This window comes from Lepidochelys kempii, chromosome 20 (assembly GCF_965140285.1).
Source record: "Lepidochelys kempii isolate rLepKem1 chromosome 20, rLepKem1.hap1, whole genome shotgun sequence".
Lineage (NCBI taxonomy): Eukaryota > Metazoa > Chordata > Testudines > Cheloniidae > Lepidochelys > Lepidochelys kempii.
Genome location: NC_136399.1, coordinates 25,490,415 through 25,512,365, shown reverse-complemented (window position 1 = coordinate 25,512,365; position 21,951 = coordinate 25,490,415). Strand labels below are relative to the sequence as shown.

The window sequence follows — 21,951 nt, the reverse complement described above, 5'->3', positions numbered from 1 at the left end:
CCTTTCCGCACATGAATATGGGAAGGGCAGGGTGGCCGCAATCCCATACATTAGACAGCTACACAAATTTTCTCCGTTTGCTGTCCTGGCTACGGTGGCAAGTCTCTCTGTGGGTGCTGCTGTTTTACTGATCTTTCCTCACCCCCACCCAGGAAGTTGGGTCTGTCCAGCAGGATGGAGAGAGTTGCTTTCTCCACTGGAGCAAATGGGAAATCAGTCGCAGATGAGCACAGCTTTGCACTTCTGCACCACTGCTCATCCATAGATCTCAGAGCGCTCGATGAAGGCAAGCATTCTTCCCACTTTACAACTGGGAAACTGAGGCATGGGGCAGCAAAGTGACTTGCCCGGGGTCACGCAGTGAGTCAGTGGCAGAGCCGGGAATGAGCTCAGTTCCCTGCTCTAATAAAAGCATTCCCCCTTCCCCCACCCCAGTTACAAAATAACTCTAATAACTGGTATAGGGTGTTACTGTGAGCAGCTACCATACTGTGCAATAATGCAGCTTGTCAGAGCACCATACAGGGAAGGGATAATTAGTGACTAAATCACACGAGTGAGAGGCAAATAATCTGGGTTCTGTTCCCTACTCTGGCACCAGTTTGTTCCATAACCACTCACTTTCCCCTTTCTGAGCCTTAGTTTTCCCACCTGTACAATGGGGATAATTCTGACCTACATCCCAGAGAAGACATTGTGAAGTGCAGGGCGATTCTGTGAGTGGACAGAAGGTCCTAGAGAAGGGCAAAGAATTATTTATTATTGTATTATTACCCTGGAGTTTACAGTCTACAATATCAGCACTGCCAGCGGAGGGTAGTTTGCTTATGCCCACATGTCTCATCGTCCAAAGCTACAGAAGCAAAAGCTCAGCAGGAATGCAAAACATCCAGCAGGAATCCCCCCCCCGCCCCCGAAAGAATGGGGGAGGGAAAGGATCTTTAAGCAGACAAATCCTCAGTTTCCTTAGAGCACAGAAAAAACCTCAAGCAGCACAACTAAGCCAAGCCAACGTGAGTGGGACGTACCTGTTGCCCACGTCCCTTACTGGACCGATTGTTGGTTTGGGTTTGGGGAGAGTAACCTGAAAGAAGAAGCAGAAGCTTACAAAATAAGCCACAGCACTGCAATGCCTTTTCATCCCCGGATCTCCAGGTGCTTTACAAGAGGCCAGGACAGGATCATTACCCCACTTAATGGCTTGGGAAATGACTTGTCCAGTGTCCAGCCTCACACACGTCAGTGGCATAGCTGGGAACAGAATCTCCCCAGTACAGAGCCCTGCACACTGGACTGTGCTGCATCTCTATTAGAAGGGAAAAGGGCCTTTTTGAGCAAAATCCCCGGGGGCAACACCACAGCTCACATGGGTGACCCCAGGCAGACCGGCTGCATGCTGCTCCTTGGGCAATTTTTCTTTTCGGTCAAGTCCCAGCTCTTCGGACCCCGGCGCGTGATGAAGCTTTGCAGGCGAGGGGGAGGAGATGTGACCGCTCTGTTTGGGACCATCTTACATTCCCTCTCTCACGCCAACACCCTGAGGGACGCTGGCTCCTCTGACTGGCGGCCCAACTCCAGTGGCCTGGGGCTAAGGCAAAGTCTCTGCAGAGCCGGATCTGACTCTCTTGCAGGGCACTTAGCATTAGGAGGCTTTCCCAGTCAGTCCTAGCATCATCCTGCCTGGGTCACAGGGAACCCAGAGCTCCATCAAGACAGCTGCCCTTACCGCTGGCATGGTCTGAGGGTCAATAACCAGCCATTTCTCTGTTGCTGTCTCCAGCTGCTGAGAACTTAGAGGCTCCCTTAGACGCACAATCACCTCCAACTTCCCCCCTGTGGGCCGGCGGCCATCCAGTAGCTAGGCATGGAAAGAATGGAGCAGAGAAGTGGGTGAGGGGGAAACAGTGAAAAATCAAGAGGAGGCCAAAGCAAAATGAAACAATGGGGTCGCTAGTCCAATATCCCATCTCAGGACATATCTAGTCTAGCATTCTGCCTCCCTGGAGCAGACCACTGGGGTTCATCTAGCCCAGTATCCTCTCTCCAACAGTCTTCAGAGACAGGCTCAAGCCCATAATTGGCACCCGGGCTGACAGTGAAATACTTCACAGCAAAGGGGACTGGAATTCCTTCCTGACCCTGCGGCCTCCAGCTGTGAAGCATGAGATTGGATTATCCTCATTTTAGCAGAATTATCTTTATTACTGGTCAATTATCCAGCCCATTAAAAAAACCCATCCAGACGCAGTGTCTGCCTTTGCTCCTACAGCCGTGCCCACTGTACAGCAGGGAAGTATTTCAGAGAGGTGTTGACTGCAGCTGGAAATGGTTGGGGGCCACAGTAACAGAACCAGCCCGACATTGACTAGAGAGTTCAAGCAGCTGGTAATAACATCCAGCCCCTGCCCCTACTCTGCTGTTTGCTCCTTTCTAATCTCAGCTCCTCTGGCCTGGAGGAAGCTCTGGGACTGAGACTCTGAAGGGTAAGGGGGTAGGATTTATAGGCAGCTGCTTAAAGGGAGGAGGGGAACCCTCCACCATTTCCTACCTCAACAATCTCCCGAAGCTCACACGTAGTCTCCAGCGCCTCCAGTTTCAGTTGTGCTGTCCCCACCACGCGGTCTGTCTTGAACAGCCCCCTGGGAGATGGGGGGGGGGGGAAAGAGCAGGGAGAAAAGGATATGACAACATTAAATTGAAGTCCTCATCAATCCCTCAGCCCAAGGCATCCAATCCCAGCTCCCACAAAGACCTGTTTGTCCCTGGAACGTCCCCAAAGTGGGAATCAAATTTCCTCTGAAATTCTCAGAAGTGACTAATGGGCAAAACCCTGCCACTCTGACCCCCGTTCCCACGGTGAACGATCCCAGCAGCACTCCCCCAGATCTAACACGTCGATGGGCGGGTTTCAGCTTTTGGGGGAAGGTCCCGGCTCTGTGCCCCCTAAGGGCCAGCTGTGCTCTGGAGGTGCTGCACCAGTGGGCTAATATATCCCTCCTCCGGCAGCTGCTGCTCCGTTCAGCTCAGTCCCACGCCGCTGTCTCCAGGACTGTTTCCCCTGCACCAGTGTCAATCTCCATGCAGCCTCTCTCTACAAGCAACTAGATGTTTCCTAGACTCTCACAACCCTCCACTCACAAGTCGTCTCCCCTCCTCCCTTGTCAGAGCCCAGGCAATCCAGCAATCCCTCTCCCCCACCGTGACCACTATCCTTCCAGCTAAGCAGGGCCACACATTCACTGCTGCTGCTGACATGGCCTAGTGAGTGGCGCTGTTATGGGTATGCTACAGCGTGAGGGCGGGTGGGACTGTCGCGCACACAGGCATACCCAAGTGCTGGCTTTAATTTAGCCAGCACGGATAACAGCGCCAGTGAAAACATGGTGGCACAGGCTTCAGCCTCGGCTAATCACTCGAGTACGCACCCGGGGCCCTGGTGGGTATGCCTACACACCTGCTCTTGCAGCCTAGACATACCCTATGTGACAAACTGTTCTCCTCCCCAGGCAGGCTACCTCTGCGGTGCTCCCAACACAGGGGCGGGACACAGGCAGGGAATGAGCCCAGCTCTCTGCCTGGCAGCACAGAGCACTTACCAGCAGGACAGTGAGTAGGCACTATTCCTTTGCTACGCAGTGTAACAGTAACCTGACGACCAGCACTCCAGGTACACAGAGATGTGCACGCTTGGTCCATCTCACAGTACTGCAGGTGTTGATTTCAGCAGAAGACCGACCGTCGGCAGCAGCGAAGCTGTTAATAAGCAGTGATGCCCCACAGCCTTTGTTTATTTCACCTTTGAATGCTGCCATGGACCTTCTGCCTGCCCCCAGTATTCATGAGTTTTCCGCCCCAGGATATATCAAGAATGTCATAGGGAAGGTTCCCTCTAGCTTCTGCGGATGACATTTAAACCTGCCCTCCAGTGCTCCCAGCCTCGCATCTCACTCACCCTTTGTGGACAACCTCAAACTTGAGGCCTTTGGTCTGAAAGACTCTCTTGAGCCCTCGGTGGCCCCGATTAATATACAGCTTGAACTGCTCTTTGAATTCTGCCAAGGGAACAGCAGCAAATCATAGTATTAGCATGAGGATTACACACCAAGGGAAGAGCCGTCAACTGCATCCCTGGGCAAGACAGGAGCCAGGAATAGGATTAGTAGGAAACACTGCACAGCTGCAATGATTTTCGCCTTGGGATCTCAGTGCGCTTTGCAGTTAGTTATGCCTCAATATAACCCCCTCCACCTGCTCCATTTTATAGCTGGAGAAAAGGAAACAGTGTGGTGAAGTAATCTGCCCCCAAGGTATCACAGAATCAGCAGCAGAGCTGGGAACAGAACCCAGACTCCTGGTTCCTAGTCCCCTGCTTTAGCCACTGCAGCCATCGCTTCTCAAAATCTTGGGAAGAAAGGCCTTGAGGCACCAGCTGACATGTCACTGGAGATTACAGCCTCTCGGTCTTCCAACCTCAAGCAGAGCTTATTTCACAGAACAAGTTTCCAAGTCAGGCAAGTGGAAATTGTGATGCTTACAGGAGAGGGAATAAAAACAGATCCAGAGAGGCACCGAGGGGGCATACACTGAGCGGTCCTTGCCTACACAGCTCTGCCCCCACAGTGAAATCTTGTCCCTTTACCAACCACCCACCCCACCCTAATATACCAGTCCTGGGCTCCCCACACACACAGCTCTGCTGATGCCTCTCAATCCCAGCCTGCTGGCTCCCCACTATTCCAGCCCATGAGCTCCTTGCACACTATTTAGCGACTGTCCCTCAATCCTGACCTGCCCCCCTCTGCTTTCCCAGTCCCAAGTCTCCAGATAGAAGACTGACGTGCACCTTCAAAGCTGTTTATCCAGGATCCCTGCAGTATCTAAGTGCTTCATTGCAGAACCATTTCCATTTCTGCTCTGCAACTCTCTTGAACAAAGACTACTCGATTACATGTGGGGTGTTCTGTCACCTGGGCTCATTCCACATGCAGATCACCTGAAGGCCAGAGCTCTAGTCTTCAGAAATGAAAGGCTAACAAGGGAACCCTCCTCCCAACACAAACACACGCACACGCATCCATAACTCCAGACGGGAACCTACCGGGCGAATCTGTGTTTTTGATCACGTTGGTCTTATCTTTTTGAGCTTCCTCCTACAACACAAGACAAAAACAAGGGGGCGTGAGAACTGAGCCTTCCCAACTGAAGCCTGGGAATGTCGCCGAGCAGCAATCATAACTCACCGCGTTGGGGTGGGGAAACTCGAAGCGCACAAAGGCATCCAGGTCATTGGGAGTCACGCCTTAAAATACAAAAAAACCCCACCCAGTTTATAGCTTAAAGACGACGACCTAATATGCAACACATGATATACAAATCCAAGGACTCTGCTAGGATTACTGGGAGCAAGCAATCCCCCCTGAAGCTACCTAACTAGAGGAGAGAGCTTTTTAACTAAAGGGCAGATTAATCTGTACTGGAGACATCGGGGATAGTTGAAATGGTTGTTTAAGACAGAAGGTTCTGGCCTACACGGGAGACAAATCCTTTTTCTAGGACTGGCTGAAAATTGTCAAAACTCTTCTGTGATGGAAAAGTGAGTTTTCGATTCAACAATATTTTTCACAAGAAGTGCCCAATTTCCACAGAAAGTTTTGGCTTTTCCGCAAAAATCCCAAATGCCCCCAAACCAAAGTATTTCTATTTGGATAATCTGCCACACCACCTCATGGGAGCTGTAGTTCCGCTGTCTCACATCCCCATTCTCCTCGACTTTAGCTGAGCTCCCTGGCTGGACTACATCTTCCACGATGCACCACAGCCAGGGATTCCCCTCTCCAACTGGGGAGTGGGTGCATCATGGCAGATGCATGTGAACCAGGGAACCCAGTGAGTAGGAGAATGGGAGCACAAGGTACCCAAACTACAACTCCCATAAGGTACTGCAGCAGCATTTCCAAGTAGAAATTTTGCAGTTTTCAAATTTTCCGAGAAAAAATAAATTTTCTGTTGGGGGAAAAAAACCATTTGCCAACCAGCTCAAATGCTTTCACTCAGAGAGAGAGTCTATAATCCATCCTAGATCTGTGCAGTCTCACGTTCTGCTCATTTCTTCCCACACATTCACAGTTACCACCATCCACCTCATGCCCAGCTATTGCTATTTGATCATATTTTGGTGTTATTTTTGTCTGATACCCTCCTATCGCCCCATATCCCACTTTGTTCCTCCTCTGCTAACGACTGGATACATTTCACTAAAAGTTAATCCTGCTGAAGAGCGTTGGCTCAGATTAAGGACTGGGCCTCAGGAGAAATGGCTTCAGTGTGTGGCTCTGCCAGACTTCCCGTGTGACCTCGCACAAGTCACATAACCTCTGGGTGCCTCTGTTCTCCCTCTGTAAAACAGGGGTAGAAATACCGATCTACCTCCAAGGGGCATTGTGATAATCAACAACATCTGTAAGACACTCAGATATTAGGGTGATGGCATAGTACCTAGACAAGTACCTAGGTACTAGGTAAGTACCTAGACGAATAGACAGAGTTGCTGCAGGACAGGGTTATTTCCAACTGAGGCTGAAAATATGGAGACAGCAAATCTTCTACGGTACTTAAGTTCCTCATAAATTGTAACTTTGCATTTCCATAGCAATTTTCATTCCAGGATCTCAAAGTCGATGCCAAACATTAATAAATTAAAGAGACAAAGTGGGTGAGGTAATATCTTTTATTAGACCAACTTCAGCTGGTGAAAGAAACAAGCTTTTGAGCGACACAAACAAGAGTGATGTCCAAGCTCGAAAGCTTGTGTCTTTCACCAACAGAAATTAGTCCAATAAACGGTATTACCTCACCCACCTTGTCTGTCTGATATCCTGGAACACACACAGCTACAACAACACTGCAAACAATTAATAAATTAAGTCTCTCAGTCCTCTTCCCCAAGAGCTAGGTGGTATTATCCCTATTTTACACATGGGGAAACTGAGGCACGGAGGCTAAACAACTTGCCCAAGGTCACACAATCAGTGGCAGAGTCTGGGACAGAACTCATTTTTCCTGACTTTTAGTCCCATGTTCTAATCATCTGAGTCCCAGCCCCCATGGGGTTCTTCTCTTTATTGGGACAGCTCTGCATAACTGTGTTTCAGACACACAATTATTGATGCACCTACTAGTCCACAAGGGGACCCCATACGAGAAGAGCAGGGAAAAGCACCAGTGATTATTGCTGGTGCTCTGACCAACAGCCTCTGGGGTATTTTAACAAAAGGTAATTAAAAAGCAGCTGAAAATGGGCTGTGTGTGTGGTAGTCCAAGAGCTCGAGCAGACACCATAGCAACAGCCCACCCCACCCACATCATCGTCAGACAAAGCTCCATGCTTCCACTGCACCTAGGCCACCACCTTTGGCTGATACCCCACTCGACAGCAGTCACAGTGCCTGGGGCTCTTCACTGCTCCAATCGGTCACGGCATTAGCAGAACAGATTATTCCCACTGCAGAGCAAAACCTCCACTCAGCCCCTCTGTTTATGGTTATTCCTCATAGCGGTAATAAGACACATCCCCATCATCCCACTCCTTTGCTAATAAGAGTTGATTGCTGTTTTACCTGGAGGAGCTGGGAGGTTGATCCCTTTCACTATAGTTAGAACCATATCGTTGCTGTTCAGCTCAGGAAAGATCCTTCAAGAATAAGGCAGAAAGAAGGTTAAACATGAAATAATTCCTACCTCCTCCAGCCAAGTAGTGACTTGGGGATGTGGAGTTGGTATGCTCTGCAGTGCCCTCTGCAGGTGCTGTAGGTCGACACTTCCTGCTCTTGCATAGAGCAGACCAACACAGCTATGTCTCAACTATACCAGTAAAAATATATCTGCCATACAAATGTTCAAACACTGCACGTACACCACCTTCCATCCAAGAATTGCAATGTATTATCTCCATTTTGCTGATGGGGAAACTGAGGCACAGAGTGGGCTGTATAGATCTCAGTTTTAACAAATATTGTGTTTAACGGACTATCAAGTATGGCAACAAGACGGCATATAGGGTTAGCCATGGATGAAACATACAACAGTCCTATCCACTCCACCTGCTGTGGGCCCCCATCTCTACCTGACCCACACACCATAGCATGAAAGAACTCAAATCAGTTATTCAGTTCCTGAGAATAGAGTGGGAGGGAGGGCCCCAGACCGATTGGGAGGCAGTGGTCAACATGCACACACCAGTAATAGAAGAGCTCCCCCAAAAGTGAGGCCACGGGAAGCCCAGTGGAGGGCCAAACATGTCAGCATTGGCGAGGTCTTGGTTACCTTCTCCCACCCTGCAATGAGGGATAGCACGGCTGGAATGAAAGAAGCAGGAACCAACTGGCAGCAAATTAACTTACTTGACCACACTGAAGGTCCTCTGCTCATAGTGGTACTTGGGCAATGGGAAGCCTTTGGCGTGGGCTTGCTTTAAGATTTCCATGTTCTTCTTGCAATCCTCTGCCATCTTCTCAAACCTGCAGAGGGAAGGGCTAAAATGAGCCAGGAGTTTACTCTTATGGAGATTCTTTTGTTATTCTGGGCTCTGCTCTCAGACCAGTACAAGAACCTTCACGCCTGCAGCTCCTGCCGTCTGGAAGAGCATTCCTGCATTGTCCACTCTCCATCTCACTACAGATTGCAGGAGATGGCCTATCCCATTCACCCTCTTGTCTGTGGCTTTGTAGTGAATACCACTACAATCAGAAGCGGGGACTGCAGCTCCTGTAGGCCTAGCTAGAACAACAATAGCAGTTTAGCCACAGCAGTGCAGGTGGTTACACGGGCTCATTGTCAGCGTACGCACCCAGGGTCCCGGGTGGGGTTGTACTCGAAGGTCACCTGGGTATGCCTGTAGAGCTGCAACCACACCTCAGGACTGCAGCGTGGACGCACCCTCAACTTCTCTCCCCTTCTGTTTATTAAACTCTGAACTGTAGCCTCAAAACTTCGCATGAGTGATACTAAACAACACCCCAATTGCTTTATTTTGTAACATATATTGTGCACATTGCATAAATATCTGGTATTGTTGGCCACTGTCCTTGCTGAAGGCATCTCTGTGTGCCTGACCCATTGAGTCAGTTCCTATCTCACAAATTCAAACCATGAGCTTATGTCTAACAGATGTGGAGCAAACTGGACCCATTTGGGCCAAGGCAATCTTAATCTTAGCTTTGACTCAGGGTGGGGAGTGGAAGATAGACTGCTAAATTTAGTAAAAGCACCTTCTAGGATGGAGAGAGAAACTGGAGACACTGGGTTACTAGTTTAATATGATCACTACAAACACTCTCTATATTTAATATAGCACCCTTCATCCAAATGCTTCAGAAGTTGCAATGCTTTTAAGTATTTCGGCCACCACTGAAATGCAGCCACCTCTGGAGTAGAAAAGTGTGTGCTATTAAACAACACTGCACAGTGAGGTGTCCAGTGTGCCAGGAATTTTAGGCAGGCAGTATGGAATTACCTATGCTGGAATTTAGCCAGGACACGGGTGTTGGGAAAAATGCCATAGGATCGTTAACCCATGAGCAGTCAGGACCTCTGCTTAGCATCTCATCTGAAAGGCAGAACATCCAGCAGAGCCCCCAACATGACAGAAATTGGCAGCCACACAACACAACCACATTTCAGAAAGGAAATGCATCACTTCCCTGACGGAAGCAACGGGGACGGACACCCTGGATAATTCTGCAGCAGCCTCATGGTGTGTACAAACAACACAAGGAAAGGAGCCTGAGGGAAAAGGGGATAGAATCACTCCTGCTGACATACTTACTTGGTTGTTTCAGCGATATTTCCTAGGTGAGTGAACTGCTTGGAGTAATTCAAACACATCTGGGACAAAAACACACGAGAAAGTTACCACCATCTGCCCCCCTCTAGTGCCTTCTATCCATCCAAGGATCTGCAGCATGTCACCAACACACACTGACACAGCCTCCTGTGAAAGAGGTATTCTCATTCACAATTACAGATGGAGCCACTGAGACGGAAAAGGGAAGGTCGCTCTACGAGTCAATGGTGGATCTGGAAATAGAACCCCCTGAGTCTTGTCTCCCAAGTTATCCTTTCTTCCTCATACAGGCCTTTACAATCCAACCAGTACACTCATCAGGATGGCATTCCTGCCAACACACACTACCGCAATACAAGTCTGCTTAACGAAACTGGAGTCTCCCTCGGCCCCCTGCCTAATGCCTTGGATCAGCGGCTCTCAATCTGGGAACCAACAGACACCTGTGTTTTCTTGCTATGCCCACCGAAATCCCACAATCCTTTGCAGAGGGATGACTCCAGAAGAGGCAGAGCAAGTTTGACTTAACAAGCCGCAGCAGCTGGTGTGATCCTAACACTCCCAGGATCACAGCTGGCAGAATCTCCTCCTGGAGGAAGAAGGGCAAGAAACTTCATTTAAGCCTAGGCATGAAAACTCCAGTCCCCGAGGAATCCACTCCCCTGTCACTGCTGTTCTGAAGAGCTTCCCCGTAGATTCTAAGCCTCTGAAAACCCAACCCAACCCTCTCTTCCTAGCTGATCCCCCCTTGGATCGTCTACCTCGTGCTGCTGCCTCATCAGCTTCATCAACTCCATGTACTGGCTGGCTGCCTCTGGGGAGATGCTGACCCCACGACGCTGCACGAGCACGAAATCCTCCTTGTTCACTGGGGCTTGGGGCACCTGAAATGGAAGTGAGGCACGACAGTGACCTGTGGTTTCAAGAGAAGAGATTTTCACCTACACCAACGCATCTGCAAAAGTTAGGCCTGGAGTAAGGAATGGCCCATGTTGGACCATATCTTCCACCGAGGCACTCAAAACCCTTTTTCATTATCTCACCAAGCCTCACAGCCCCCTAGAAGGTAGAGATTATCCCCACTTTGCAAACTGGACAAGTCACTTCCTCTTTGCATCTCCATTTCCAAAGTCCCACAATGGGTCAGTATCAGAACCAAAACCCAGGAGTACTGACTTCCACTCTCCTGCTCTAAGCACTAGACCCAACTCCCCTCTCAGAGCTTGGAATAGAGTCCAGGAGACTTGAATGCTCACCCCCTAACCTCACCCCCATTAGACATGTCTTCTGGTACAGGCAGAGACATCAGCACTCCAAAAGCAAGTGCAGGGGGCGGGGTATTCAAGTGTTCAGTAGAGAACACAGATCCAGTTACATTTAAGTTCAGGAGCTTGTGCATTCCATACTCCTGAATTCAGGCAAAACACATAGCTATGAATATTCATACAGTGGCTAGTTTTAGAGACAGATCATTATTACAGTATAAGTAGCAATATAACCATTTATCTTTTTGTTATGCAGGATCCCCAATGATCTTTACAAACTTTAACAGTGACACACGTGGTCCGTGAGGATCACAATGCCCCGCACTAAAATGCAGCCACTTCTGGGGTGGGAAGTGTCAGCTGTCTAACTAGCACACCGCAATGGTGCACAACATGGTAGGAGAGGGAGTGAAAGATGCCATAGTAAACACATTTTGAATCAAAAGAGGCAGAATAGAATTACCCAGGACTTCTGGGCTTTTGAAAAGGCCAGGAATCGTTAACAACTGAGTGGTCAGAAACCAGTAGTTCTCATGCCGTGGATTGGTCTCAAATTAAATGCACCGCAGGGACCTCCTTACTTTGGTTATGTCGACAGGAAGCCCACCCTGGGACGCCTCGATCATGGGGTCAAGGCCCTTGGCCTGACGCAGGAACAGCTTCGCTCCCTCAATGTCATTCTTCTGTTTGGCTCCAAGTGCCGCCTGCATCAGTTGTTTCTTCCGGCCCTCCAGGAAAGCCAGCTGCTGTTGGGCTGCCGGGAGGAGGAGAGAGAGGATAGTCACGTCGGGGGTGGCTGTCAGGACCTCATGCTATGGGTAGTCCAAGCTGGAAAGGGAAGCTGGGAATGTTGGTGTATTCAAAATACCGGGCCCATCACCTCGTGGGACCCAGTCTGACATTTCAAACTGGGTACATGAGGCGTGTGTCATTAGTGTCGTCTTGGGGACCTCTCTCACAAACGAGACATCACTGACTTAAGACCACCATTTGCTCAGGACAGATGTCAGATGACTCTGGTGCAATCGAACCTAAAACAGTGTTTGTTGCTTGGCAGCCTCACTATCAATAAAATATAGTGAAACTAGAAGATGTTCAGAGAAAGGCAACAGAGATTAGAGGAAGGGGAGGGACTGACTTAGCAGGGAAAAGGTAACACTTGGCTAACTGACAACTAAGATGGCAATAGAAAGGAGGAGAGGAAGAGATTCTAGTCTCATGTACCTGAGACACAGAAACAGCAGGGAAGGAAATGGTTTCGGATGGGCTGAGAAACAAGGGGCAATGGAATGAGTTTGAGTTAGATCACCTACAGCTCAGCAGTCAGGGGGCCACAACATCCTACTCCCTGACATCATCTGTGCTGGAAATGGCAGATACACCATAGTGCCTCTTCCTACAGGAGACAGGTCTTGGGTGTACCAAATATATAAACAATTCTTTAGCAAGGCTGCTGAATACAGATCCTACAGTCCTCTCTGGTTCCTAGCCTGTGCTCCCCCTAAATCCTGGCCTGGCCTCCTGACTACACCATAGGTACCGAGTCAGACAAGGGAACCATTCCAGCCAGAGAGCCGTAGCAGGGACTGGTACCAGCACCACAGATCAGCACATAGCCCAGCGTGGCACTGAACGCAGCCTGACTGCTTCCTACAGCATCAGCCTTGATAAAGAGGGAATGTTTCTGAGAGCTGGAAAGCAAAGTACCTTTTGTGGTGGCTTTTGCAGTGGATTTACCAGACCCAGCTGGATTTGCTGAAGCAGGGGTACCTCCCGAAGACGCACGTGGAACCAGCTTGGGCTGGGACAGGGCGGCTGGCTTTGACAGTTCAGGGCGGGAGCCAGGCTGTAATTAAGAATCAGAAAAATACATGAAGCTATTTTTCTTACAACAGAACACGATAAGTCTGAACTCTGGGACTCAGGTAAGATGGGAATTGAAACAAATGGAGATGAAAAAAGCCCATGTTAGCCAGCACTATAAAATTCAATCCAAACACAGACCCATAGGACTTCAAGGGTCCATCATGATCATCTGGTCTGACCTCCCACACATTGCAGACCACAGACCGTCATCCACCCAATCCTGTAATAGACCCCTAACTTGTGGCTGGTCCTCAAATCATGGTTTAAAGACCAAATTACAGAGAATCCACCTTTTATACTACTTTAAACCTGCAAATGACCTGTATCCAGTTTCCATAGAGAAAGAAGTTTCATAGCACAAATGAATGGGGTTCTGTATAAATGGGTCCAACCCCGGATACGCAGTTAATACAACTCAGAATCGGTTTTAATTGAGCCATCTTGTGCCTAACAGGTTAGCAGAACCGGACCTTCTTCATCCCCTCCACACTGTCATCTTCCTCATCATTCTCTCGGTCTTCCTGATTGGCTAGTTTTATAGCAGTTTCCAGGACTCCCATGATGCTTTGGTCTCCTGATGAAGCCTCCATGCCATGGATGGGTGGGAAGCCTACCAAAGAGATGGCAAGTCTAAAGAGGGGATCGAAACAGATCAAACTACTATAGAGAGCAGCTGCATACCCGAGCACCCCAAAGAGTTAGGAAGATACCACATCTAGCTACTCGTGTGTTAATTCCATTCAAGCCCACTGAGTGAACCGTGCTAGAGAACAGAACTGCAGGGAACAAGGGGGGGCGTCTCAGAAGAAATGCCAATGACCACAGAAAGGAGACGGAAATTCCCTCTTGCTCCTAGGGGAAAGGTCCTTCCAGGGCAGGGCTGAGAGACATTGGTGGGGATGGAGTGGTAGAAATGTGCCCTGTTACTGCCAATGCTGCATGTGTTGTGAATAGAGAGGTCTCCAGAGCTGCTGTTCCAGAGTGAAATTCACACATATGGAAGTTTTAAAAAAACTGTGAGTGAAGAGTGTCCTCTACTGTTCTACTCTGGTAGCAAAATAAAATCAGAAAATACCTGGTGGAACAGGCAGCTCAGCAAAATCCACAGCTTTCCCTGCTTTGTGAGCTCGGATGGCCGCTTGGTATTGCTGAAAGAGAAATCACGACTGAGCACCTCGGCCATGGTGCCTCACAGGCATGCCCTTCTGAGAAAGACGTATCCCTTATTATTTACACTAGGGTAGCACTTATGAGCCCCAGTTGTGGGCAAGGACCCCGTTGTGCTAGGCACTGTACAAACAGAACAAAAAGGTGGTCCCTGCTCCAGAGAGTTTACAATTTAAGTATAGGCCAAGAGGCGAGGTGGGTACAGACAGATGGGGGGAGCACAAGGAAACAATGAGCCAATCCACATGCAAGCTGCCAATAGAGGGGATGTTCCATCAACTAATCAGAGTCAGACAACCATATTGCGCCTCAGAATCTTTTTACTGAGGAGTTCAAATATTATCCCATGGCACCAGTTAGGGGTTTCTCCTCCCATTACTGCATTGAGTGGGGAATGAGAGAAGAAACCTGGCTAACTAACGTCCATTGGAATTATGCACATCAGTGGCAGATTAGATTCCAATCATAGTAGTGTTTTGCTTAGGTCTAAAAGATCAGGTTTTTTTTGTTTGTTTGTTTGTTTTTAAGCACTCCATTGCTCTGTCAAGATATTGGCAATTTGCACCAGGCTTTAATGCTCAGCCTTCAAGAAGATACTGAGCAAAACTGATGGACTTTACAAATAAAGATGATAGGCACAAAGATGTTTCACTCATCACTGAAATGCAGCAGTCTCTGGGGTGGAACAGAGCAGCTGTTTAGCAGCGCACAGAAACATTTATGCTACTTGAAGTGATGTATCATGGATCCAAATGAAACTGCAGGGGGATTTAGGAAGGCAGTATACAGTTACCCAAAATGTACTATACCCCCCAACCTTTGGGGAAAGCACTAAAGACTCTCATGACTACGAGTGGGAAAGAATCTCACTCAAAAAGATGGCACCTCCCGAGGCACTGTACCCCCGGCAAGTGGGGTCAGCACTGACTCAGAGAGACACAACCACCAACTGAATCGCCAGCAGCAGATAACATTGCCCCAGAAAGAGTACTGTCCTGCTGTACAGCTCTGATTCAGAACTGTATCTGTCAGGGGTGAGGGGAGCCAAGATCCACGCAGAGCTGTAGGTTATGGGACTTTCATGCTTTCCTCACCTTCACAATGCGCTCATGCATTCTTGCCTTCCGGTCATCTCCTTTGCTCTTGGCCTGAGCTGAGGCTGTTTTGTACCGCTCCATCCTCTGCTGCAGGGCTTCCAGCATGTCTCGCGGGGGTGGAGGGATATCTGTTTCAGGGGTGGGAAGAAAGGGATGACACGCTTATTGGGTTTACTTTTCTAACTTCTCCCTCCTTAACAAAAATCTGTAACTCTGCCCCAGCCCTCGCTAAGGTGGTGACAGGAGGCAACTCAGCATTTCAATACCAACCCATTTCTAACCGCTGCCTAGAATATCTGGCTCTTATCACAAGTTGTCATCAGTAGATCTCAACGTGATTTACATATGAAGTCGTATCAGTATATCCACTTTTTACAGATGGGGAAACTGAGGCACAAAGCGGGCCATGACTTGCCCATGGTCACCCAACGGGAGAGCCAGAACTAGAACCCAGGTCTTCTAAGTCCTAGTCCAGTGCTCTATCCACTAGGCAACACTGACTGCTCCCCGAGAGCTGACGATAAATAAGAGCTGTTCCCTGCCAATCAGGGAGCAAACATGTTCCCACCCCAGTACTCACGTGCCCACCCATCCCCGTATCATAACGATTCTTCTGATTATCTGCACATGCAGCACAGAGCTCCGCACGGCTCTAGAATGTTTTCTGGTAGCTGCCATGATCTCTGCAGGTAAGAGCTGAACTGGAGTTTGCACAGGACCACCACTCAAGCTAGAGATACTCCCATGCTTGCTTCTTTCTCCCCTCCAGGTCCCACTTACTTTCTGGGTGGGTTTTTCCTTTCACTACAGAGGGGGTTTGCTGTCCTTAGGAACAAAAGCAAGGCTGGCAAGATACACAGCAACTACCAAACAGGCAGTACAGCTTGCAGCTCCCATTCAGTCTAAAAGAAATTCCAAGGTTGATCGGCTGCATGGCATAACGAGCAACCTCTAGTCATGCTGCGGCGGCTCAGATACCAAGGCACAATTCTGGAGCTCATACCTGCAGCGGGGGCTGCTGATTTTGCTAACGGCATTGTTGTCGACACAGCAGATTGTTGTTGTAGACCTGGGGACAACAGCTCCTTGGGCAGCTGGTCTGTGAAAATAAGATTGTAAATGACAAGCAGAAAGTGAAAAATAAAAATAAATCAACCAACCCAGGTCGACAGAAAGTAAATAGGTTACTCCTCTCCCACCAGGCCCACCCAACCCAGTCCTCACAAGGAGCATCACCCAGATGGTACACTGCAATAATGATATTTCGTCTCTCTCTGGCACCTTCCAAGCCAGGATCCCAAAGCACTCCTCCCCTTTCCCCCCAGCCCCATTTTACAAATACAGAAATTGAGACGCAGAGTGGTAGAGTCCCCTTCTAAAGGCCACACAGCGAGTAAGAGACAGAACCGGGAACAGAACCCATGAGTCCCAACGTCCAGGGGCTCTCCAACCACTGGACGACACTAAGGGCTAGTCTACACTAGAAAGGCTTTGCTGATACAGCTGTACCAGTGGAGTGGTACTGGCAGAGCCCCCTAGTGCAGCTTTACTGGCATCAGGAGATCTTTTGCTGGTACAAGCCACCTCCCTGAACGACAACGTAAAGACTCGTACCAGCAGCTGCATGTCAACGGGCGGTTTTGCAGGCATAGCCATGTAAGTCAAGGGCGTGGGTTTCTTCATGTCTCTGACTGGTATAGCTATGCTGGCAAAATTTTGTAGGCCTGTCTTAGCAAGGAAAGAGCATGACTGCTGTGTTAGCAATTTTAGCACAGGCTGTTTCCTCCACCCAGTCAGTGCCTCCATTGCCATGTCAGTGAAATCAGTGGCAAAGCTGAGTATCAAGTCTCACCTGCAGGTGGGGGCAGGTGGCCCAGATCCACGGTTTCACCTTTCCCCAAGGCTTCTAGAATGGGATCAAAGCTCTGAAAGGCACAAGCCAGGGAGAAAAGTACTTTTAAATGCTTTCTTCAAAGATCTTAAAACATTTTACTCAAAACCACTCAAACCAACCTCATATATCCCATGTAAAGTGGGATTTATCTCCAAATTACAACTGAGAAAACGAGAGCAATTTGCCCAAGGTTTCACAGTGAACTGAAATTAGAACATAGTAGTCTTGGCTGCCAGTGTTCTGCTCTAACTACTAGGCCACGTTCTCCCCCAGAATCAGAACCCAGCCCTCTGGGCTCCCAGCCTCCTGCTACAGCAAATGAACCATACTACTAGTGCAAGTTCAGTGTTGGTTATAGAGGGATGCTCCAAAGGTGGAGGACAGACAGGAGCAGAGGAATGTATTGTCTTTAGCCACACCTGAGCTGACCTATGGAGATAATAACTGCATCTGCATTAACTGCAATTTTCAAGGTCTTTCTTTTGTAGAAGGGAGGCCATAGCTTGATTTTAATTCTCCATACGAAGCTGAACTGAAGGAAAAGCCTGTCCCAGAATAAGACTAGCCAAGGTGAAATAGAGTCACAAACGTGCTGCAGAACCAGTGGATGTGGTTTACCAGCAGCCTTCTAAGCACCAACTGGTCAACTTCTTAATTGCACCCACTGAAAGTGTCACTTCTAGGGCCAAACCAAAGCCCCTGCCAGTCTAACAGAACAGCGCTTTGGCTGGCAGGCACCTACCTTAGCAATGCGGTAGTATTTACTAGCCATCTCGACACTGCCTTGCTGTTTAGCATGCAGCGCGGCTAGCTTGTACTCCCGCTGCCTGTCCTGTAGGAGTGCCTGGGTGCTGAAGTTTTCAGAACCTGTAGAGAGACAGAGAAAAGAGTCACTGTGCTTTGTGTTTCAGAATCATCCAGTGCAAGATCAGGGGAACATCACGGTCATAGATCAGTTGGTATTTATAAGCTCAATCTTCTGCGATGAGAGAGAATGAAAAGGTCCCCCATGCTTACCCGATAGTGCCAAAGGGACAGGTTTTTCCTCTGGTGTCTCTGGAGATCGGATGGGCAGGGCCAGGGCTGGCTTTGGAAGTACAGGAGGCGGCGGCTTGGGAGATGCTGCAGAGGGTCCCTGTGGAGGTGCTGCAGTGGGTGGCTGTGGAGGGGGATGGCTGGAGAAACTGAACCTTCCGTTGGGTGTGGAGCTCTGAGATGAGAGAGTCAGTGGAGAAGGGGACGGCAGCTGGGAGTTCCCGCCCTTTCCTAGTGCAACTGCAGGAGGGATTTCTTCCTCATCAATCTTTTTGCCCTTCCTCACAGAGGTCAGCATGTTTTCTAATGTCTTGGAAACAAACAACAGATAATTAGCGATAAGCTTCCAAACTCTCTCACTCTTGGTTTTGCCAACAGCTATAGAAAACAAGTGCTTTAAAATTAGCCAGAACTTCAGCTGAGAGCCTGACAGCAGGAAAACTGGATACCAGCACCTTAGTCCTTAGCCAGCCCAGAAACTGCAGCCTAATTAGACCTCAGAAACCCACAGCCTGTCATCAGCTAAAAAGCCATTCCTCAGTCAGACAGCAAGTTCCTAATTCCCACATTTGTCATGACTAGAAGGTAGCAGCCTCTTCGATTGCTATAGTGCCATTCATCCTAGGGAAGCCAAAAGTGCTCTACAAACCACATGCCCTTTGTGGAGAAATCTCATTGCAGAAATGCAGCTCTCGGTGGGGGGAAGCAGCAGGGTGATTAGCAACAGCACACAGTCAGAGCACATCCAGTTTCCTAAGTAAAGACTCCAGACCCCAATGAAGATGCAGGGAGAATTTTAGGGCGGCAGAATAAAAGTACCCAAGATGGAATTGGCCAGGATGCTGGGACAGGCACTCTGACTTGAGAAAAGCACTATGGGAACTTTAATGATCAGGAGTGATCAGGTCCTCAATTGTACATATACTTGGAAAGCCCACTGCTGCAGTTGTACAGGATCTATTAGGACCATGCGGGGACCTTTGGGCTCAATGTTATCTCTGAGGACACAGCAATATCACTAAATATTAAGACATCAAAGCGCTGCATCCCCTGCAATATACTGATCGCGGAGGAGGTTATCAGCTATTGTATTATCCATATTTAGGCACCTCAATAAAAGTGATTTTCAGAAGGGCTCCGGACCCATAGCTTCCACCAAAAGCACTAGGAGCAAGACTGAAAAAACAGGCCCCTTACGTGGGTGCCTAAAAATGGATTTAAGTGCCACACTTTGAAGTCTGAAAACGTTGGCCATGCTCAGTTGCAAATTTAAGATCGAACAATTTCTATTATGTTTCTAAAAAATCTTTTCAGTTTTATTCTTAAAGAGCGTCTTGGAAGACAAGATAGTTACCAAGACATTAGCCTGGGCACACTGTATTCTGGGTGCATTATTTAAAGCTCACCTTGAGGCCTCTTTCATATCTGCGCACTTTGGCGCTGTCTCCAGCTTGCTTTGCATTAGCGATGGCCATTCTGTACATTTCCAGCCTTTCCACCAGAGTAGATTCTACGCTGCTGGAATCAGCCGGAGTTTCATTCACCTGTAAGAGCCCAGGGAAGAGGAGGAAAAAGTGTTGTTAATTAATCCAAAGCCCTGGCCTGCTGGGGGACAGCCATATCAACACTTCCAATGACAGACCTATTTTGTTCGGCTCAGGACAGTCAAACTAGACTGATCAGTTTCACTTTCCAGTTCTTACATGCTGGCAAAATTCTCCTGCACAACATGACCACAACTCAGGGTATCTCTGTTCAGACATTAAGGACTGAAGGTGGGCAGCTGGTGAAACAATAGGTGCCTTAGGAAGGTCTGAAAGCACAAGGCTATTGAGTTTGGGTTAACTAATCTGGCCACATACAACAAAAATGTCTCTATTCATATTAGATTTCCCTCCACCCCACACCCTTTTTTTTTTTTTTTTTAAATATAAACAGAACTGGTCCTCAACTAGTTGAGAGTCTTTTAAAGATAATAGAAAAAACGATACAATATGTAATATGCAATATGCAAAGGGAATTGGTAAAGAAATAAGAACTCTTCTCAGTGTATACCAGGGTTCAAGCAACGGCTACTAAGAACTGAAGCTGAGGAAGGATGCATTCATCTTTGATATTCAGAAAAGCCTTTAAAAAGACAATGGAACAGTATGCCGATGTATGGCCGCAGGAAAGTGCAGTACTTATGACACAATCTCCAACGAAAGTGAGAAATTAATGGCAATAGCACAAGGCCCTTTCTGCTAGTCGCAATGACTTAGACTCAGAGGTTTATGGGTTTTTCCAACCTTATCAGCTGTAATTCTAAAACACAGCTGATTTCAAAACACAGCTGATTACTCAATTTTTCCTTAGGGACTTGGCTCATGAAGGTTCTGAAGATTGACTTTACTGAGGGTGCAAATTTAGGCCCTGACCCTGTAATTTGTGACACACGGGACAGCGGCTGCACCTGCAGAGCCCCGCTCCGGCAACACGACTCCCAGCGGTCACAGCATGTTGCCCACACACTGCGAAGTGCTGGAGTGGGCCTTATCTTCTCCACCCAATTACTTTGCTCAATTGACAGGGAGCAAAACAAGCCTCCTGACTGTCTACCAATGTCACCAATTCAATGTGGTATCTGAAAAAACCCAGATCCAATATTGTCAGCTGTCAGAACCTGACGGTCAGTTTTGCTATTGATGGGTGAAGCAGAAGAGACTCCAGCTCACTCATCCCCTGAACCAACAGGAAGATGGACTTTGACCACATAGGTCATTTACATCTCTAACTTCAGACTCTGCAATGCTAACAGGAAACACATGCTGGTTTGTGTCAATGGGGCAAGTATATATAACTTGCAGAGCTACAGGGAACAGATACGTAGCACAAGGAGGAGCCATTTCTGTACTATATCCTCAAGAGGAAGCAAAGTTGGAAGGGGAGTTTTGCACCTTAGTAGCAGGTATTGTGGCATCCTTGATTTCTTTCTCTTCACCCAGGACTTCATTGAGTTCCGCCTACAAAACAAAGAAATTTAGTCTCTTAATTTTGTCTAGAGATGCTCAAAAATGTAAGTCACACTGATGGGAAGTGAAGCAGTAATTTATAAACTACAGAGAGACAGATTAAGGGTGACAACTAGCAAGGGACAGGCATTGCAGCAGAAGTCCCAGCACTTAATGAGCATCTCCTCCTTATTAGGATGTGACAGGCACTTATGTATAACACCCCATCTTTAAGGAAATGGAATAATCTAGGAGTCAAGACACTTACTCCGATATCTACAGATAGGTAAGATTGCGGGATTCTAATATGAGTATCAGTATAATGGGTTCGGATCACAATGCAGCTGTGAGCAAAATTCAATAGAAGGATCCCTGGTCAGTGATACACTGTGGTACAAAGCTTTTTGGAGAAAAAAATCCTGTTTCTCCAAGAGGACCTAGAGGGAGCAGGGAGGTGGCAGATGAATGGATCTATTCACCTGTTGCTACACAAGAATTCTCATTTAGACATGTCACTTTAGACACTCCCCACATATGAGGCATTGACCTGATAACAAGGCCTTTTGTGTAACATTCCCAGTCCTTCACCGAGTATGAAGTCCTTCATACCATCAGATCATCTTCATCTTCCAGATCTTCTTCCTCTTCCTCGTCATCCAGGTCCTTCATGCAGAGAGCGGCCATTCTCTCAATAGCTTCCATGGGCAAAGGGGCTGAAAAGAAGAGGAGACAAATACACAACTCATTTCACATAACCATATATCATCAGAATTCAAGCTAGTGTGCTGGGAGGGTG

General features: G+C 48.2%; 1 protein-coding gene across 5 annotated transcripts in view; it reads right to left on the bottom strand.

Annotated features, from left to right (window-relative positions):
* The window catches only part of CC2D1A (coiled-coil and C2 domain containing 1A), a 36,025-nt gene that overhangs the window by 8,901 nt on the left and 5,173 nt on the right, over positions 1-21,951 (bottom strand). For 4 of the 5 annotated variants that reach the window (XM_073318951.1, XM_073318949.1, XM_073318953.1 and 1 more), the window contains exons 4-25: positions 21,765-21,868; positions 21,102-21,167; positions 19,572-19,709; positions 18,148-18,475; positions 17,873-17,997; positions 17,089-17,161; positions 16,240-16,335; positions 15,234-15,364; positions 14,048-14,120; positions 13,443-13,582; positions 12,814-12,952; positions 11,688-11,860; positions 10,603-10,725; positions 9,824-9,882; positions 8,400-8,516; positions 7,617-7,690; positions 5,241-5,299; positions 5,099-5,150; positions 3,953-4,052; positions 2,549-2,639; positions 1,727-1,858; positions 1,029-1,084 (exon numbers count right to left, since the gene is read on the bottom strand). In XM_073318951.1, the coding sequence (XP_073175052.1) occupies positions 1,029-1,084; positions 1,727-1,858; positions 2,549-2,639; positions 3,953-4,052; positions 5,099-5,150; positions 5,241-5,299; positions 7,617-7,690; positions 8,400-8,516; positions 9,824-9,882; positions 10,603-10,725; positions 11,688-11,860; positions 12,814-12,952; positions 13,443-13,582; positions 14,048-14,120; positions 15,234-15,364; positions 16,240-16,335; positions 17,089-17,161; positions 17,873-17,997; positions 18,148-18,475; positions 19,572-19,709; positions 21,102-21,167; positions 21,765-21,868 (2,449 nt within the window). Of the gene's footprint in view, positions 1-1,028; positions 1,085-1,726; positions 1,859-2,548; positions 2,640-3,952; positions 4,053-5,098; positions 5,151-5,240; positions 5,300-7,616; positions 7,691-8,399; positions 8,517-9,823; positions 9,883-10,602; positions 10,726-11,687; positions 11,861-12,813; positions 12,953-13,442; positions 13,583-14,047; positions 14,121-15,233; positions 15,365-16,239; positions 16,336-17,088; positions 17,162-17,872; positions 17,998-18,147; positions 18,476-19,571; positions 19,710-21,101; positions 21,168-21,702; positions 21,869-21,951 lie in introns of those variants that run through there. The other variant, XM_073318952.1, reaches the window with a different exon arrangement.